The following is a 19,967-nucleotide window of genomic DNA, read 5'->3' as shown; positions in this document are numbered from 1 at the left end:
CGTAACGCCATTTTGTAGGGTAGCGGAGTTGTATGCCGAACAAGATTTGAAAAATGAAATTTTGTTTTCGCTTCTAACACTGTATTTACAGCTTAGCGAAAAAATTTCATCGTACTTGTCCTCGGTCTTATGAAGTAAACTTCTTGACCGGACTTGGTCCTTGGTCTGATGAAATAAACATCTTTGACCGGACTCGTCTTTGGTCTGATGAAATAAACATCTTTGACCGGACTCGTCTTTGGTCTGATGAAATAAACATCTTTGACCGGACTTGGTTTGTGTCTAATTTGGCGATTTTTTCGCCGGGATCGAACTTTCCCTTGTCCTAATTCGGCGAGTTTTATCGCGTGGATCGGACTTCCCAGTTAACCGAAGTGGTCTTATGCAGTAAACCTCTTTGACTAGACATGGTCGTCCCGGTCTTATGAGGTAAACTTCTTTGACCGAACTTGGTCGTCCTAATTCGGCGAGGTTTATCGCGTGGATCGGACTTTCCCTTATTGCAGTTCGTTTCAGACGAAGTGCTTGTTAAGCTGAATTGCGGTCTTGTATCCTCCTTGGAAGCTTGGACTCACAATCGTTGGCTTATTGCAGTTCGTTTCAGACGGACTGCTTGTTAAGCTGAATTGTGGTCTTATATCCTCCTTAGAAGCTTGGACTCACAATAGTCTTTAATAATCGATCTAAAAAGGGGATCAGTCTTTAAAGAACGATATACCTCGGTACCATTGTAAGAGACACAAGCACATAGAGACAAAACACATAGAGAAAAATGAAAAAAGACGAAAGAAAAAAAACTTTAAAACTTTTTATAAAACGACAAGTAAAAACACAGTATAAAAACAAACAAATAAAAACATGTACCCTATGACCCGAACTAGACACAAGACAGACTGACCGGACTTTGTCTCTTACAAGTGGAACTTCTTGAGGTTGGAGACGTGCCATGTTCGGGGTACTTGTTCTCCTGACATGTGAGTCAATTTATAAGACCCTTTGCCGAGGACTTCATGCGGTGGTTCTAAGATGTAGTTTGCCTGTTAATCTTCCCAAAGATGGGAAGTGATGATAATTCGGATGAACCTAAGAAGTTTCAAGATCATTCTGGCGATAGGCCTTGAAAGCAACTGGCTTCCCAAGTTGGCCAATGATTGCCGCCAAAATTGTCAGTTGGGGTATTCATGTGGATCAAGATTCCTAAGACATCACTAGAACACGAAGTTTGTGAGCCTTCTATAGATTATCGTTGTATACCAAGGTTAATGTTCGGTGTTCCCATTTCATTATTTCTATTTTGTATCTTAGTTGATGTGTTGTGTCCAATAAGCATTTCATATAACTCTATTGTTGAATGCAGATACCTTGAGGTGTTGCATTTGGAGAAAGTTCCCTGGCTCTGAGCCTATTTTGACCACCCAAATGAAGTCCGTTGGTGAATCCATGGCTGTAGGTCGGACATTTCAGGAATCTTTTCAGAAAGCAGTCCGCTCGCTAGAATGTGGGTACTCTGGATGGGGTTGTGGAAAGGTCAAGGAACTTGACTGGGACTGGGAACAACTAAAATACAGCCTGAGGGTACCCAGTCCCGATCGTATTCATTCCATATATGCTGCCATGAAGCGAGGAATGACAGTGGAGGGCATCCATGAATTGAGTCTTATAGACACATGGTTCCTCACTCAGCTTAAAGAACTCGTGGATGTGGAGCAATACCTGTTAGCACGGAGTTTATCAGAATTGACCAAGGATGATTTCTGGGAAGTGAAGAGGAGAGGTTTCAGCGATGTTCAGATAGCTTTTGCTACAAAGTCTACTGAGAAGGAAGTTCGATCAAAGAGGTTGTCTTTAGGTGTCAAACCAGCTTACAAAAGAGTTGATACATGTGCAGCAGAATTTGAGGCTGATACCCTTACATGTATTCTTCATATGAAACTGAATGTGAATCAGCTCCTACCAACAAGAAAAAGTTTTGATCCTTGGTGGGGGACCAAATCGAATTGGCCAGGGAATTGAATTTGATTACTGCTGCTGCCATACTTCATTTGCCCTTCAGGTTGGTGATCGTTTAATCTCCTATTGTGTTCTCTCGTTTGCAATTTAGTTCCCCAACTACATTACAAGAAATCTTCCAAATGGATTAGCAAATGTGCAACAGTTTATATGATCTGTTATTAATTAGCAATTATATTTGCCGATTGATCTTCCTACTCCAATCTTGGATGATACATGTGATAAATCATTGTAGGACTTGGATGGAAATGTCACTAGCTATCTGACTATAGCTTGTAAATCTATATGGTTTATTTTGAGATTATAGACCAAGATGAAAATATAATTTATGCCATAGTGCCATTTCATATGATTTATATACTCACTGCTCGTATGTAGCAGCAAAACAATTTTATTGATACTAAACTTATATAAGAGCTCTGTCTTTGATTAGTTGGATAGAGGAATTTGTTGAAGTTCCAAATGGGATGTGATTCAGTTAGTGCAAAAATAAGAAAAAGGGGAACTTAATTTTAATTGATTTCAGTTTCATCAATTTGATTGTCCTTGCTTATATCTTCTTTTCTTTATCTTTCAGGACGCAGGCTTTGAAACAATCATGATGAATTCCAACCCTGAAACAGTGTCAACTGATTATGACACCAGTGATCGGCTTTACTTTGAACCTCTCACGGTGGAAGATGTTATCAACATCATTGACTTGGAAAGGCCTGATGGCATTATTGTGCAGTTTGGTGGGCAAACTCCGCTGAAACTGTCTCTTCCTATTCAACAATATATAGATGAGCACAAGCCCAAATGCAGAAGTGGTTCTGGAAATGTTCGCATCTGGGGCACATCGCCTGATTCTATTGATGCTGCTGAGGATAGGAAGAGATTCAACGCAATCCTGACAGAGTTAAAGATTGAGCAGCCGCAAGGAGGAATCGCAAGGAGCGAGGAAGATGCTCTTGCTATTGCAGCGGAGGTTGGTTACCCTGTTGTGGTTAGACCGTCATATGTTCTGGGTGGCCGTGCAATGGAGATTGTTTACAGTGACGAGAAGCTCATTACTTATCTTGAAACTGCAGTTAAGGTGGATCCTGACCGTCCTGTTTGTTGACAAGTACTTATCCGATGCTATCGAGATCGATATTGATGCTCTTGCTGATTCATACGGTAATGTTGTGATTGGTGGGATAATGGAGCACATTGAGCAAGCCGGTGTCCATTCGGGTGATTCAGCATGCATGCTTCCCCACACAAACGGTGTCGTCTTGAGCTTGGAGACAATTAGGTCTTGGACTACAAAATTAGCCAGAGCTTGAATGTTTGTGGACTTATGAACTGTCAATATGCAATCACAGCCTCTGGAGATGTCTTCTTGCTCGAAGCGAACCCTCGAGCCTCGAGGACCGTCCCATTCGTGTCGAAGGCGATCGGTCACCCACTAGCTAAGTACGCAGCACTGGTTATGTCTGGCAAGTCTCTTCAAGACCTGCATTTCACAGATGAGATCATCCCAAGGCATATATCAGTAAAAGAAGCAGTCCTCCCGTTCGAGAAGTTCCAAGGCGCCGACGTCATCCTGGCCCGGAGATGCGGAGCACGGGCGAGGTCATGGGCATCCACTATGGATCCTCCATCGCCTTCGCCAAGGCGCTGATAGCCGCAGGGCAGAAGCCACCTCTATCGGGGACACTATTCCTCAGCGTGAACGACTTGACCAAGCCCCATCTCGGACCCATCGCCGTAGCCTTCACGAGCCTCGGTTTCAAGATCGTGGCGACGTCTGGGACGGCTCAAGTCCTCGAGCTAGGAGGCGTCCCCGTCGAGCGCGTGCTGAAGATGCACGAAGGGCGGCCTCATGCCGCTGACATGATCGCCAACGGGCAGATTCAGATGATGGTGGTGACGAGCTCGGGCGACCAGCTTGACCAGATGACGGCCTGAAGCTCCGGAGGATGGCGCTGGCATACAAGATTCCGGTGATAACAACGGTGGCCGGCGCCTTGGCTACTGCTGCGGCGATCAAGAGCTTGAGATCGAACAAGATTGAAATGACGGCTCTTCAGGATTACTTCATGGAGGAGAGAGATACAGAGAGCAGCAAAACTTTGCAATCGGCATCAATTTGAGACTGTTAAGTTGCTGCATTTTTTATGCTTCTGAGTGTTGTTTGTGTTTGTGATGAATAACTCATTTTGTGTGGAATTTGGAACAATGCAGTATGATAGTATGTTGCTTATTGAGAGGTTAAAATCATTTTAAATTTTTACTGAAAACGAACAATTGAAAATCGATTAACCCGTATTCATATAATGATCTGAGTTCCATAGGAGTAAAGAGACATTTGCATAAAATTTAATCAGTCATTAATTTTCCGATTTAGAAATAGCCGGATTCTAATGAATATGAATGTAAAAAAGAAAGTAGCACATCAAATATTAAAAAAATATGTGGAATATAGTCCATCTTATATAGTATAGTAAAATATAATATAATAAGTTGCTATAAAATAAATTTATATGTCAAATATAGTAAAAGTCAAATGCAATAATATAGTAGTACTATTTTTTAGTGAAATTTTGAAAAATTTAATATCCAAGAAAAATTATTGTTTATCCTAGTGGGCAAATATTGGTATGCGTGTCAATTATCATATATTGCTCTCAAAATTTTCACCTTTGTGATTTGTTAAAGACTTTTTTGTGAGATTATAATTTATATTTAAATACAAACTAATACTCTAAGGTAGTGTTCAATTTCCAAGATAAAATAATACCAAATACATTATATGATTGAATTGTGGGTATTATTTTAGTCATAAGGGGTTAGCTTATGTACTAATTATCTCATGATTATCTATCTAGGATTGAGTTGTGGGTTGAATCTTATGAACCAAATACACTACAAAATTTAATCTCGATACATCTTGCAAACCGAACACCCAATAATAGTATATCAATCATGAACTTAAATAATTATTTTATTTATCTAATACATAAAAATATCTACTTATGTTAGTTTATTCACACAAAACTAACTAACTTAGTATTGGATTTGTTTGGTATGTACTTATGTTAGTTTATTCACGGCACAAATATTGTTTATCCTAGTGAACTAATATTTTGGTATGCGTGTCAAATTATCATATATTGCTTTCAAAGCTTTCACCTTTGTAATTTATTAAGGACGTTTTTTTTGTGCGATTATAATTTATATTTAAATACAAACTAATATATTCATCATTGAAATTTAAATAGCTATTTTATTTATCTAATACACAAAATATCTACTTATGCTAGTTTATTCACACACAAACTAAATAACTTATATGGATTTGTTTGTATGTACTATAAAGGTTACTTCAATAGGTTAAAAAATCATGTTAAAATTATTCTTTGTTAGATGACTAAATTATCATGAGTTAGTAATTTGTATATTAGATCATGAGCAAAATATTTACTTTCTTATTTGTATATAGGATTCATGTTTAAATTGTGAACGAAAATATTACCCAAAAATAATCATTAATTACCAATTAATCAACAAATGAAAGAGCGAACTTTTGCACTAGGGCACACTACCCGCTGCAATACAATTTTGTAACACCCGTAAAAAAAAAAAAAATCAAAATAAATCTAATTAAATCTTTTCCTAGTTGACTTGGTCAAATATATTTCTCTAAACCATATCACCAAACGATTTCCCCATATCTATACTCCCTAAAATCTCTCCAACCACCAAATCCATCAATATCTTATCAGTTTTGCCTATATATATCCAATCAATCCCACGATCTTTCTACACATAAATTCAATACCAAGAAAAACCAGGAACTAAAATTTAGAGAAAGAACCGAGTTGGAGAAGAGAGTTTTCTGCCGCCTAAGAAGGTAATCACCGATCAATTTCCAGCCTTGATTTCCTTGCATTCATTTAGGATAACTCGAATTTTGGAGCATGAAATCTGTAGTATTCGGACAGTAGGTTCCGACGCATGTTTGACCGACCAAACGAACTCCTTTTTATACGATTCTTTTTTCTGAGTAAACCTTAAGGTGTCTTCTGTGTGGTGTGTGAATTTCAACCTATTTGGACGAAAGATGTATTTTTGGTGAATTTTTGAAGTTGACTGCGCAGTTCTGCCAGAAATTGTTTTTCTCGACCAGGGAGTTACGTTTTTCGATTTGACCGACCTAAAAAGATTATTTTGATGTGAAATTTTAATTGAATGATATTTTATGTGTCTACTGTATTGTGGAAAAGTTTCAGCCCCAACGGAGACCGGATGAATTTTAAATGATTTTTACAAACCACCGCGCAATTCTGCCAGTTTTGTTGTTAGGTGAAAATATCACTTGTTGCTAAGTTTTAATGAATTATATGATGCATGTATGATTTAAGAAGGTATCCTATGGCATGATTATGTGTAACACGTTGAGAAGTATTATGGCATGTTTTTCCTTATGTTGATGAACGTTCGGGAATGGACAATCTAAGAAAACGATGAAAGGAACGATAGGACATGCATGATAATTGTAATAATGGAAAACCTGATTGTGTGGTGATATTGACAAGGGTTGTTGCACGTACGAGGGTACCAAGAGTAAAAGGTTGCGTAAAGTCGTGATTGTTGGTATAAGCAAGCGAGGTGGGCTTTCTTTTTAAATAAGGGCAATGCCCAAAGTATATTTTTATGTGAAAATGATATGAATATTTGTCATGCCGTGTTTTGTTTTATTCTATGGAACCTATCTGATGTGGCTTTTGCCATCAATGGATAATCGAATTCGGGTCTGTCTAGGGAGTGAGTCCCTATTCAGGCTAGTGTACACCTATGGAGATCGTGAGCCGTCTTTTGGGTCGGCCGGTCTAGTGACTTGGAATGTGGCCACATTCCTTGTCATCAATGGATCAGATATGGTAGACATCTATGGGAAAATGGTTGATCAACCGAATTTTACGATGGAAATGATTTTAGTGTCTTGGGCATTTCTAAAGTTAAAACCCCAGGTCACTCAATGGTGGCATGATAAATACTTTTTATAAAATGTTTTCGGCATGAGTCCACTGAGTGCATCAAGTACTCAGCCCTGCTTTTCTTTAAAAATTGCAGGTTGAGCGTGACGGGTGCGGTGGGTGTTGAGCAAGACCGTTGAAGAAATTAAGTGTTTAGAATGTGTCATGTCTTCACACGTGGCATATTCCTTCTCTCAAATGCTTCCGCTAAGTAGTTGTCTTCTTTTGAGTTCTTGTATCGTTGAGATAGTATTCATTTTTGAGTTGTTGATGTTGATTGTTGAGATACTCTGATTTTATTCGAGCTATTCCCATTTGTTTCGAGCTATGGTCGAGTTGTGTTGTTTTCCCCTTTCTTCCCCGCTTCTTTAATCCTCCCCTAGTCGCGATCAACCGTGTTTTCTATCCTTAGAAAATGCGGGCGTGACAAAGTGGTATCAGAGCAATTTTTCTTTCCGCTCTGGACCCGAGAGTCTTTTTCAGTCTTAGTCTAGACTTGTTTCGCTAGACTAAAATAATAGTGAAATATATATGATAATAATAATAAATAATTGTGTATTGAAGGCTCAACATCCCGCTTCGCCACGCTCAATCAAGAAAGAGGTAATTTATTTTTATGAAATTTTTTATGAGAAAGTTGCAGCAAAGGAGATGAGAAGCTATGGTTATGAAAACAAAGTATGTTTTACAATGGGATACAAGAGCTATGGTTAAGAAAATATAGTATGTTTTACAATGGGATAGAAGAGCTATGGTTATGAAAACAAAGTATGTTTTACAATGGGATAGAAGAGCTATGGTTATGAAAACAAAGTATGTTTTACAACGGTTTAGAGGAGCTATGGTTATAAAGATATATATGTGTGTGTTTTGCGATTTGTTATGTACTGGGATGACTTGTCTGTTATGAAAAGATTTGATCAATGGAAAATATTGTGTTTATGAATTGTTCAAAAAATTTTGAGTTTCGAGAAAAATAGTTTTAACTTTTTCTTTGGAAAATTGAGCTATGGAAGTATGATGATATTTATGTTATGAGGTGCAAAGTATGATGCGTTATTCTATGGAGTGTTTTATACGAAGGATGAAAGTTTATGCGAAAGTATATTTTAGTTTTGAGTCAAAACTTTTACTTTAAAAGTGAGATGTGGAAATTTTAGGAAAGTGTGAAAGAGTTTGAAGAAAGCTTTTGTGTCAAAATTTATGAATGCAAATGTGAGGTGCGAAAGTGTTTAGCTATGAGATGTGAAAATGTTGTGTGTTTATCTTGTGGTATGAATGACGTTAATTGTGGTAGATGTTGAGATGAGAGATGATGAAGTATGTGGCGAACATAGAGTGCTTATGTTGTAGGCTAGATTGAATACACGCGAACGTAGTTTAAGTTGAGATAATCTATCACTTTCCCGAGTGACGAAAACGAACGAAAATCTGAAAGTTTGGGGAGAACCCTAATTTGTCAAGGCACAACGAGGCAAGGAGATCGAGAGTGCGAATGGATGCCGGTGGACCATGAAACTTTTTCTTAGAATTGCGTGAAACGTTCGAGCAAGCTTGATGTGTGAACTATTTTACTATTTCCTACGTTTTCCATGAACGACAAGAACAAAAAGAAGACGAAGAAGATTTCAAGAAGTGGAAGATAGCGAAGACGAAATGAAGTTCAAATGCAAAAGAGGGTGCAAGACAAGGAGGGATGATGCGAAGTGCGCAATTTAATTTAATATAGTCTAATCTCGCGTAATTTATTAAAAGTGGCAGCGATGTGACTTTCAACTACAATGTTAATTAAGCGACATGAGGAAGCTGCTTGGAAGACAAGATGATGGAGAAATTCTGTATTCGAAGGACGTAAGCAAATTTCGGGACGAAATTTTTGTTAAGATGGGTAGATTGTAACACCCGTAAAAAAAAAAAAATCAAATAAATCTAATTAAATCTTTTCCTAGTTGACTTGGTCAAATATATTTCTCTAAACCATATCACCAAACGATTTCCCCATATCTATACTCCCTAAAATCTCTCCAACCACCAAATCCATCAATATCTATCAGTTTTGCCTATATATATCCAATCAATCCCACGATCTTTCTACACATAAATTCAATACCAAGAAAAACCAGGAACTAAAATTTAGAGAAAGAACCGAGTTGGAGAAGAGAGTTTTCTGCCGCCTAAGAAGGTAATCACCGATCAATTCCCAGCCTTGATTTCCTTGCATTCATTTAGGATAACTCGAATTTTGGAGCATGAAATCTGTAGTATTCGGACAGTAGGTTCCGACGCATGTTTGACCGACCAAACGAACTCCTTTTTATACGATTCTTTTTTCTGAGTAAACCTTAAGGTGTCTTCTGTGTGGTGTGTGAATTTCAACCTATTTGGACGAAAGATGTATTTTTGGTGAATTTTTGAAGTTGACTGCGCAGTTCTGCCAGAAATTGTTTTTCTCGACCAGGGAGTTACGTTTTCGATTTGACCGACCTAAAAAGATTATTTTGATGTGAAATTTTAATTGAATGATATTTTATGTGTCTACTGTATTGTGGAAAAGTTTCAGCCCCAACGGAGACCGGATGAATTTTAAATGATTTTTACAAACCAACCGCGCAATTCTGCCAGTTTTGTTGTTAGGTGAAAATATCACTTGTTGCTAAGTTTTAATGAATTATATGATGCATGTATGATTTAAGAAGGTATCCTATGGCATGATTATGTGTAACACGTTGAGAAGTATTATGGCATGTTTTTCCTTATGTTGATGAACGTTCGGGAATGGACAATCTAAGAAAACGATGAAAGGAACGATAGGACATGCATGATAATTGTAATAATGGAAAACCTGATTGTGTGGTGATATTGACAAGGGTTGTTGCACGTACGAGGGTACCAAGAGTAAAAGGTTGCGTAAAGTCGTGATTGTGTGGTATAAGCAAGCGAGGTGGGCTTTCTTTTTAAATAAGGGCAATGCCCAAGTATATTTTTATGTGAAAATGATATGAATATTTGTCATGCCGTGTTTTGTTTTATTCTATGGAACCTATCTGATGTGGCTTTTGCCATCAATGGATAATCGAATTCGGGTCTGTCTAGGGAGTGAGTCCCTATTCAGGCTAGTGTACACCTATGGAGATCGTGAGCCGTCTTTTGGGTCGGCCGGTCTAGTGACTTGGAATGTGGCCACATTCCTTGTCATCAATGGATCAGATATGGTAGACATCTATGGGAAAATGGTTGATCAACCGAATTTTACGATGGAAATGATTTTAGTGTCTCGGGCATTTTCAAAGTTAAACCCGAGGTCACTCAATGGTGGCATGATAAATACTTTTTATAAAATGTTTTCGGCATGAGTCCACTGAGTGCATCAAGTACTCAGCCCTGCTTTTCTTTTAAAAATTGCAGATTGAGCGTGACGGATGCGGTGGGTGTTGAGCAAGACCGTTGAAGAAATTAAGTGTTTAGAATGTGTCATGTCTTCACACGTGGCATATTCCTTCTCTCGAAATGCTTCCGCTAAGTAGTTGTCTTTCTTTTGAGTTCTTGTATCGTTGAGATAGTATTCATTTTGAGTTGTTGAATGTTGATTGTTGAGATACTCTGATTTTATTCGAGCTATTCCCATTTGTTTCGAGCTATGGTCAAGTTATGTTGTTTTCCCCTTTCTTCCCCGCTTCTTTAATCCTCCCCTAGTCGCGATCAACCGTGTTTTCTATCCTTAGAAAATGCGGGCGTGACAAATTTCAAGAGAAATTTTCTGTATACCGCCACATATTCAAGAGAAATCTCTTGCACAGCCTATTCAATCTTCTACCTGTGAGTTCTACTGCCGATCCAAATCTTGGTTTGCTTTCTTTGATTCTTATTATTTGATAATATTTTAAAATCCCAACTCAATTAGATACCTAAATATCTATGGGTAGACAATTATCTATGACCATAAGACTTGTGCATACACCATAATTAGATTATAGTTACCATCAATAGACATAAGTAGGGATCCATAAACTATAGCTAAAGATTATTAAATTCTAATTTGATTTAATTCAATTAGAACAAATGTTCACATTTCAAAGGCTATTTATTTGATTAAATTTAATAGGAAATTTACCTTACCTTATGGTTTGAAGTTTAGATCTTTTTTTTTAATTAAAATTTACAGTTTTCTGGAATACTAAATTGGCATAAAACCTGCGACCAAACGACTTTCACTGAGTCAATTCTCTCTGTAAATCTCAGGCCCGCACCCTTTTCTCTCTCTAGCTCGCTCACGAGGGTTTGGGGATTCGATTCAAAGGTTTAATTTCGCCGTCCTCGCCCTTTTTTGGCTGTGCTTTTGCTCAATTAGTTTTTGGTTATTTGATTTCTGTGTTTAGCTCGAACCTTTTTTTTATCATGTGTTTTCCTGCAAATTGAGCTCACGAGTGCTAGGTGTTTTGAAGGTGTAGCTGAAAAGTTGTGAACTTTGAGCCAGATTTGGAAATAATTGAGTTGTTTGTTGGGGATTATCTGTTTGATGAATTCCTGCATATATTGATTAATTTGGTATAGTTGTTTGATTTGTTTTTTCTGCATTTGTTTTCTTCCACAAGTAGAAGATTGGTTCCTAAGTCACATGTGTTCACTTTCCAATGCTTTTCGGGCTTAATTTTTGCAGCATAATGTTTTTTTACTAAATGTATCGTTTACCCGAAACGAGAGTTTTCGGACTAGTGTTTCTGACATTGATGGAGCTAAATTTCGAGTGGTTTTTCTCGGGTCGTATTTGTTCTCTTTATGGTATCTCTTGACTGTTTACTAGTACTTATCATTTGAAGCTTTTGGAGAAGCCATTTATTGTGTATGTCTATCTGCTGCTTAACGGTTCAGTAATTTAACAGAGCTAACAACAAAGTGCACGTGTGCGTCTACAGGATAAAGAAATATCCCAGTGTATAACTTCGGTATGATTGTTACTAAGATAACGGCCATGTTTCAGACGAGCATTTGAGATTGACCACATATGATTGGAATGCTATCCAGTCTATATTTCCACTTGACCATAGTCCGTAAGTGAAAAGTTAGCCTCTTTTCATCTGAGCGGCTGGGCCAACTCTAGACACTGTATGCTCTAATTACTCTGGAGTATGCACCATCGACAAAGTATGGATAGTGTAGGCACAGTGTTGGGTTCGATAAGGTACTCCATAGGTGAACTGTAATCAACAGGATGCTTTGATCTTTGCTGGAAATGGTTAACCTCTAGGATATATTTAGAAAATCACCATGTATAGAACATGAATGGAAGGAGCTCAGTGGTTGTGGTTCTGTGAAGTATAGTCCCCCTTCCCCTGTGTGCATAGGCGCGCACGGAGAAAAGAGAGAAAAATAAATTTCTTGCATGAATGAATTGGCTTGCATTACCTAGGAGGAGCATAATGATGTCTACAACTGTGTAACAAAATTTGATTGGTAAAGAGTCTATGCTCATCATAGCTCATGCTCAGAGACCAGCACATTTCATTTTTTTTGAAGAATGTTTCATTAATTGTGCTTCTTATTTGAGAACATGGTAGAGTAAATTTTTCAAGAAGAAAGCATTTGGTAAGCCTGATTCCTGAAATGGTGCAAGAATGATGAGTTTAGCTATATTGCTTTCTTTGTACAGATCCAGCTGCATGAGCTGAAACAAATATACGGCAAGCTTTTGTAGCCAGAGTTCTCTAATGGGTGAGCGCAGAAAACGCAAATCATTGTGGAGTGAGGAAGCCGAAACAAAACCTTTTACTTATCCCAGTCATGATAGTGAACATAATCACGAGTTTCCTGCATCTGGATCCCACGGAGTGCCGAAGTTCAGGTATCATTCTGGTCACCCGCCTATGGAATCAATTCATGAAGACCCAGTTGCTTGGATGAATGACAGCTATCCCAAAGGTAGAGAGAGCGCATATGAAGAAAAGGGTATAGGCGGTGAAAATAGTTATTATCAGGACATGTCTCCTGAGTTCAAATACAACCAATTTCCTGAAGATGACCGAAGCCATTCTCGCAGGTACAGCAGTAGTATCTGTAAATCTAGGCTATAATTGTATCGTGGACCTTTTTTGGCATCACATAATAAGATTACGACACGTGGACTGTTGTTTTCTAATATCCCTCCCCCTCTTCTAGTTTCTCTCAAGTTTATCTGTAACTCTAAATAATCTTTCACTGCAGCAATTCAAGCTATAATGTAATGTTACTGAGTGCTTAAACAGTGGTTTGTTGTGTATATAACAAAATAGCTTACCTTTAGTCCTAAGGTGGGATATGGTGGAGTGGAGTCTCATTTTAAGATGTTCTGAAACGAAATATGAAATGTCGGGATTGTGATGCATTCTTTTGATTGTGCATGCTTGATTGTTGTCTTATTATTGTAGATACCCAGGAAGAAGTAGGAGCAGAAGCAGGAGTAGAGGCAGGTGTCGCAGTAGGAGCAGGAGTAGGGACAGGGAAAGGGAAAGGGAAAGAGTGAGGGGAAGGAGCAGAAGCAGAAGTGACAGCGAAGCAAGGGGTTGGACAAGAAGTCGTAGCCCTTTAGGAGATTACAAACATCAAGCTTCTGGATGGAGTGACAGGAGAAGTCTACCTGAAATGGCAACTGAAGGCGATTTTGCTTCAGGAAGGGGCAGAAGAGACGGTTTTAGCAAACATTTCCATCCAAAAAACACCAGTCACAGGGATGGCGGCCTTGGGGGAGGGGACATATCAGAGAGTCGGAGAAATAGGGCAGATCATGGAAATGAATCTAAACAGTCTTACAGCAGAGGTCCTCGGATTGAATTAAGGGGTGATGTTTCTGATCCATATCTTGGAGAGGATGAGCAATTCCAACATAAAAGTAGAAGTGCAGTGCTGTGCAGAAACTTTGTCAAGGGTAGCTGTAGGTGGGGAGACGGTTGCAAATTTTCTCACCATGATGAAACTTCTGTTGAAGGTACTAAACTTTCCTCCTCGACTTACAGAAATAGGAACCCACCTTGCAAGTATTTTCTAGCGGGGAATTGTGATCGGGATAATTGCAAATTCTCTCACGAGGATCCAAATTTTAATCGTCTAGAGGGCAGGCTGGGTAAAGTCAACAGTGACCGTGGTTCACGTGACAATGGCCGTGGTTCACGTGACAATGACCGTCGCTTACATGACAAGGTTAACAAGAGGGATGACCCGAGATGGGAACCATGGGACGAGGTAGGTGGAATCTCAGATGATATGAAGCCTTCTGGTGGGAATAGTTCTGCTGTTACTGTTACCGACAGCACTCTTGACAATAGAATGAGCCACGGTTTGGGAAATGAGACTATAAATTGGGGACTTCCACAACACACGAATATTTCAGCGCCTCTACATCGTGCAGGAAATGGCAGTTATGATGGAGATGTAGGTACTACTGAATCTAATATAGAGGGAAATATTATGGCCAAACAGGATGCCCTCGCGTTTCATGATTTGCAGTTGCAAAATCAAGATGGTACGAACAAATTGCAGGTAGAGCAAATGTTTCCCTCGAATGCCTGGCAGCAGAATGTTCCTCCAGTTTCACATATTCAACATCAGAACCTTGGAGTAGTAGAAAACAACGTAGTAAGTTCATTCCATTCTGACATTATCGATGAGGTGAAAGAGACCAGAAATGCCACCGTTCCAGCTTTTATCTCTGCGCAAAACTCGCATCAAAATGGAGAAAGTGTACTTCCTGCTGGGTATTCATCTATTCCGAAGGAAGCCGTTAGCAAAGAGATGCCAGCCTTGAATGGGGCTGAGATGCACCAGGTTGCTAATTTGAATCTCTCTCAGGTTCAGAAACTTCAAAACGCTATCCAAATGGCTGGGATGACAGAGACGAGCACCTTGTTACCTTTTCCAAATTTAACCAGCGAGCAGTCTGCTCAATATGCAAACACACTTCTATCTGCTGCTCTTCAGCACGTTGCTCCTGTCCTGAATAAAAAATTTGAGAATCAACATGCTACAAAACCTCCAGTCGAAGAAGTTTCCAACTCTACAGGGATGGTGCTTTCTACATCTAATGCATCTGGCCACGTTCCAATTGACGGCACGACCAATCTACAACTCAATCCAGTTACAGTTTCTCATGATCCAGTCAGTTCTGTGGAGAATGGTAGAAATAGCAATGAGCATGAAGGCAATCAAGTACCTTCGGCAAATAACTCAGAAATAGATCATTCCGGAAGGCCAAATAAGCCGCAAGAGACAGCACGCGAAAATCCAGAAGCAGATGAAGTGAAAGTGGGCACGGGGGAGCAAAGTAAGGGAGTTCAAGACGGCAAGCAATCTGAAACTTTGGATGACCATGGGAAAGCCGATGAAAGTACTGCTAACAAGGATGATAAAGGGATGCGTCTGTTTAAAAATTCTCTGGTAGAGTTTGTGAAGGACAAACTGAAGCCTAAATGGAAGGAAGGCCGGATGAGCAGAGACGTTCACAAAACTATCGTGAAAAAGGTGGTGGACAAAATAACAAGCTCTATTCAAACCGAACACGTTCCAAAGACGCAAGAGAAAGTTGAGCAGTATCTCTCATTTTCCGAACCCAAAATCACCAAACTTGTACAGGTAAAGTAAACTCTGTGCTATCCAATCAGTTCTAGTTGAGTTGAAAGATTTGCTTGATATTTTTCTTTTCCTATGACTAAAAATTGCTACTTTCAGTTTGTGATCTCAGCCTCCAAATCCCTCATTTATCATCAAAATCTGTAGTCAATTTGATTCCTTGTGCTAACACACAAACTTGTGTTCTCTCTCTGCAGGCTTATGTGGACCGTTGTCTAAAGACAGATTCTTGAATCACTTCTTTTTTTTTTATCTTCTCCCTTTTCTTTATATAGACCTTCGATTCTTGAATCACTTCCTTTTCTCTTCTCCCTTTTCTTTTTATAGACCTTAGACTGTGATGAAGTGTTCAATTATACAGTTGTGTATTGCATGTGTGTTACATTTAGCATAGTTAGTTAGGACTATAATTATTGTTTTTATTAGAACTTTTTTTTGGGTGTGTATTGGAACTGCACAGCCTTTCTGGAAAACTTTTCTGGAACTTATTTATCCCTTCCATCTTGTTTCTTGATTTTCATTTTCTCTCTCCCATCTCATTCTTTTATATACTATCTATCCTAATTTAACAAATAAAATTAGTATTTAATTTGATATAAAGCGACATTGTTTTGCTGCCTCTGATGTGGTGTCGTTTTGGTTGACGTCTTGTATGTAAGTAAGTCGTGTAAGTCATTAATGTTGAAAGAGTAAAGGCCAAAATTGGTCCTGAACATATAGCCATTTTACGATTTTGGTCCTAAACATTATCTTTTGGATTTTTTGGTCCTGCACATATGGACATTTGATCATTTTGGTCCTCCGTCAATATTTCCGTTAAAAACTAACGGTCAACATTATCTTTTGGATTTTTTGGTCCTGCACATATGGACATTTGATCATTTTGGTCCTGCACATATAGAATTTTGATCATTTTGGTCCTCCGTCAACATTTTCGTTAAAAACTAACGGTCAACGGCCGATTTTTGACTAAAACAATGGGTTGGGTCGGGTCGTGTTTGGGTCGGGTTTGGGTTATACGTTAAGAAAAAAATAATATTTTCTTAAAATCTAAGCATAATATTTTCGTTAAAATCTAAGCATAATATTCTTAAAAAATTAATTAATATTTTTTAATTAATAAAATTAAAGTATAGTATTTTTTAATTAATTTTTTTCATGAATTTGAAGAAAATATTATGCTTAGATTTTATTAAAAATAATTTTTTAATTATTTAATTTTATTATATAGATTTAATATTAATATACTTTAATTTTATTATTTTGATTAAAAAATAATTATTTTAATTTGGTAATTTTTTTATTTATTGTGTAATATCATGTTTAAATCGTATAATAACATCATGTTTTAGTCGTTATAATATTTTTAATCAACAAAAATAACTAAAAATTAAAGTTTTATAATTTTTTAATTAATAAAAAATAATTATTTTTTTTCTTAACGTGTAACCCAAACCCGACCCAAACACGACCTGACCCAACCCATTGTTTTAGTAAAAAATCGGCCGTTGACCGTTAGTTTTTAACGAAAATGTTGACGGAGGACCAAAATGATCAAAATTCCATATGTGCAGGACCAAAATGATCAAATATCCATATGTGCAGGACCAAAAAATCCAAAAGATAATGTTGACCGTTAGTTTTTAACGAAAATGTTGACGGGGGACCAAAATGATCAAATTTCCATATGTGCAGGACCAAAATGATCAAATGTCCATATGTGCAGGACCAAAAAATCCAAAAGATAATGTTTAGGACCAAAATCGTAAAATGGCTATATGTTCAGGACCAATTTTGGCCTTTACTCATGTTGAAATATGGATCTTCCTTTGGACTCAAGCTCTCAACGTTGCATAGCAGCATGCTATACTGATGGGTCGTAACTCGATGCTCAAAACTGATGATATGAAATCTTTGATGCACACTTGCGATACCTGTCACCGAGTTTAGGTATGGGATGTTTGGCAAATTGAGTGTCGGGATGGGCAGTCCCGGAAAAATATTGACATCACCATCTCGCGCCAGGCAGGTTAGGAATGTCCGACGCGATTGTGATTGAAACGAAAGAGAAGCATAATGTGGTGAATAATAGTTTTACCATGCTGGAAAATATTTGTTTTTGTAACTTAGATTATGGTATTTTGCATTTGGATGTCAATTAAATAAGCTTTAAATGAGCCAAGCTAAATTGAATTGAAACATTACTAGGGGCGTGCATTCGGGTTTCGGTTCGGTTTTTTGCCAAAACCGAACCAAAACCGAAAAACCGAATTTAGTTCAAAATTCAAACCGAACCGAACCCGAAAAACTGAAAAACCGAAACTGAAAAACCGAAAATCGAACTTTAAAAACCGAAAAACCTGAACAAAACCGAAAAACCCGAAAAAAAAAAAAAAAACCGAAAAATGAATATAATATAAATATATATTATATATGTGTATTTTATTTTATTTTATTTTATATATACTAATAGAATATTTATAAATAATATAAAATTAATAATACATATAATAATATATATAGTAGAATATATTAAGAATATATATATATATAATAAATATATTAAATTAATAGAATATATATATAATTCGGTTTTTCGGTTTTTTCAGTTTTTTTCTTCGCCCGAACCGAACCAAACCGAAAAACCGAAATTTTTTTATTTTTAAAACCGAACCAAACCGAATTTCAAAATTTCGGTTTGGTTCGGTTCGGATATTCGGTTTCCGGTTTTTTTGCTCACCCCTAAACATTACCTTGTAAATTAAATTAGACATACTTAACCGAAGCTGAGTTTATATTGAACTTAAACACTACCGTTTCTTGTCAATTAAATTAATTATGCATCATTTTGGTTGAATTCAAACCTTAGTAAATGCAAACACATTTCAACACATGCCTAAGTAGAAATTAGTTTCTAATAATTCGAATTTGAAGCACTTGAAATGTGCAACTATTACATCATTTCAAATATGACTAGTACATAAACTTTGACAGTTTCTCACAAAATTGAATTTTCCTCAATTTGAAATTGTGAACATGTGAAATTAGGATATTATACTAAATTAAACAATTTTATTTCCAAAAAACTTGTGAACATGTGAAATACTAATATTCGATTAATAACGTTTTTTTAACGACAAAAGGGCCGAATCCTTAGCCTATTGCATAATACATATCACAACGGCAATATTAAAACAATCATCGGCACCACCACTATGCTGATGGTTCCGGGGGCGGTGGCGAGGCCGAGGTCGAGAACGGGAACGGATGAGCTTGACTCCACAAGCAAATGCTCTCTATCACAACCGGAATCAACGGGTTGGTAGGAAAAACTTTCGGCCAACAGCTATCTTCAACTTTTAACACTGAATCGCAACATGCTGTACTAATGGGTCGCAACTGGATGCTCAAAACGGATGATATCAAATCTTTGATGCACACTGAGACACCTGTCACCGAGGTTAGGCATGGGATGACTGGCAAATCCGGGATGGGCAGTCCAGGGATTAAATTGCCATCACCCTAATCCCGGGATGGGCAGTCCGGGATTAAACTGCCATCACCTACGTTAGGGATGTCGAGCGTCAGTGCGATCGAAATGAAAGTAAAGCATGTTGTGGCAAATAATAGTGTCACTGAAGTAGAAGACATTTTTTTTGTTAACTTAGCTTATGGTATTTTGCATTTGGATATCCCTTAAATAAGCTTGAAAATGGGTCATGTTGAATTGAATTGAGACACTGACAGTTTCCTGTAAATTAAATTAGATACTGAAACACTACTGTTTCACTGAATTAAATGAAGAGGTTAAATTGAATTGAAAGACGAGCGTTTGTAGTCAATTAAATTGGTTATATGCAGCATTTGCACACTTGCCTAAGTAAATTTGCTTCAAATTTGAATTCGAAGGACTTAGAAATTTACAACTATTTCAACATTTCAGATTGGACTAATAGCCAAAAAATACAAACGTTATGGGTTAATAAGATCTTCTATCACCAACTTTGAATGTGGTGAAATATACATAAATTTTAATGTGTAGTCAACTTCCTAGTATAAAATTGAATTTCCCTCGAGTTGAAGATGACATACCGAAATGTTCAAAATGATGCCATCTTGGTCTGATGTGGCATGTCGAAATATCTAACTAGACCAAAACGATATCGTTAAATTAAAAATATATACTCCTTCTAGAGTTTAGGAATAATATTGACATCCGATAGTGGTACGTAAGCAAGTAAGTCGTAGAACTATGACAACACGAGAATCTTGATTAATAACAAAATCTAAATAAATCAATAGTTTAATTATAATTTCTAAGTATATTTTAAAATTAGTATACCAATCCAAATTTGATGA

At 37.5% G+C, this 19,967-nt stretch overlaps 1 protein-coding gene and 1 pseudogene across 2 annotated transcripts; both read left to right on the top strand.

Annotated features, from left to right (window-relative positions):
* Nucleotides 1-1,065: 1,065 nt before the first annotated feature.
* Nucleotides 1,066-4,169, top strand: LOC121802506 (annotated as a pseudogene).
* Nucleotides 4,170-11,179: 7,010 nt separating this feature from the next.
* Nucleotides 11,180-16,096, top strand: LOC121805207 (zinc finger CCCH domain-containing protein 55-like). 2 transcript variants are annotated; one of them, XM_042204998.1, is made up of 4 exons: nucleotides 11,180-11,310; nucleotides 12,661-13,047; nucleotides 13,415-15,611; nucleotides 15,806-16,096. In XM_042204998.1, exons 2-4 carry the CDS (start codon nucleotides 12,719-12,721, stop codon nucleotides 15,839-15,841), a joined length of 2,562 nt encoding a protein of 853 aa, XP_042060932.1. In that variant the 5' UTR covers nucleotides 11,180-11,310; nucleotides 12,661-12,718; the 3' UTR covers nucleotides 15,842-16,096. The 2 variants fall into 2 exon arrangements, with proteins under 2 accessions (XP_042060932.1, XP_042060931.1); XM_042204997.1 differs by lacking the exon at nucleotides 11,180-11,310 and adding an exon at nucleotides 12,059-12,192.
* Nucleotides 16,097-19,967: the final 3,871 nt, after the last annotated feature.

Source organism: Salvia splendens, chromosome 5, assembly GCF_004379255.2.
Source record: "Salvia splendens isolate huo1 chromosome 5, SspV2, whole genome shotgun sequence".
In the NCBI taxonomy this organism is placed as follows: domain Eukaryota; kingdom Viridiplantae; phylum Streptophyta; class Magnoliopsida; order Lamiales; family Lamiaceae; genus Salvia; species Salvia splendens.
This window is presented reverse-complemented; position numbering and strand designations above follow the sequence as displayed.

Bases quoted from the DNA above. Each gene is read 5' to 3' on its own strand.
- LOC121805207 (XM_042204998.1), top strand. From the start codon at position 12,719: ATGGGTGAGCGCAGAAAACGCAAATCATTGTGGAGTGAGGAAGCCGAA. The intron at 13,048-13,414 runs GTACAGCAGTAG...TTATTATTGTAG, and splicing joins GACCGAAGCCATTCTCGCAG to ATACCCAGGAAGAAGTAGGA. The intron at 15,612-15,805 runs GTAAAGTAAACT...CTCTCTCTGCAG, and splicing joins AAATCACCAAACTTGTACAG to GCTTATGTGGACCGTTGTCT.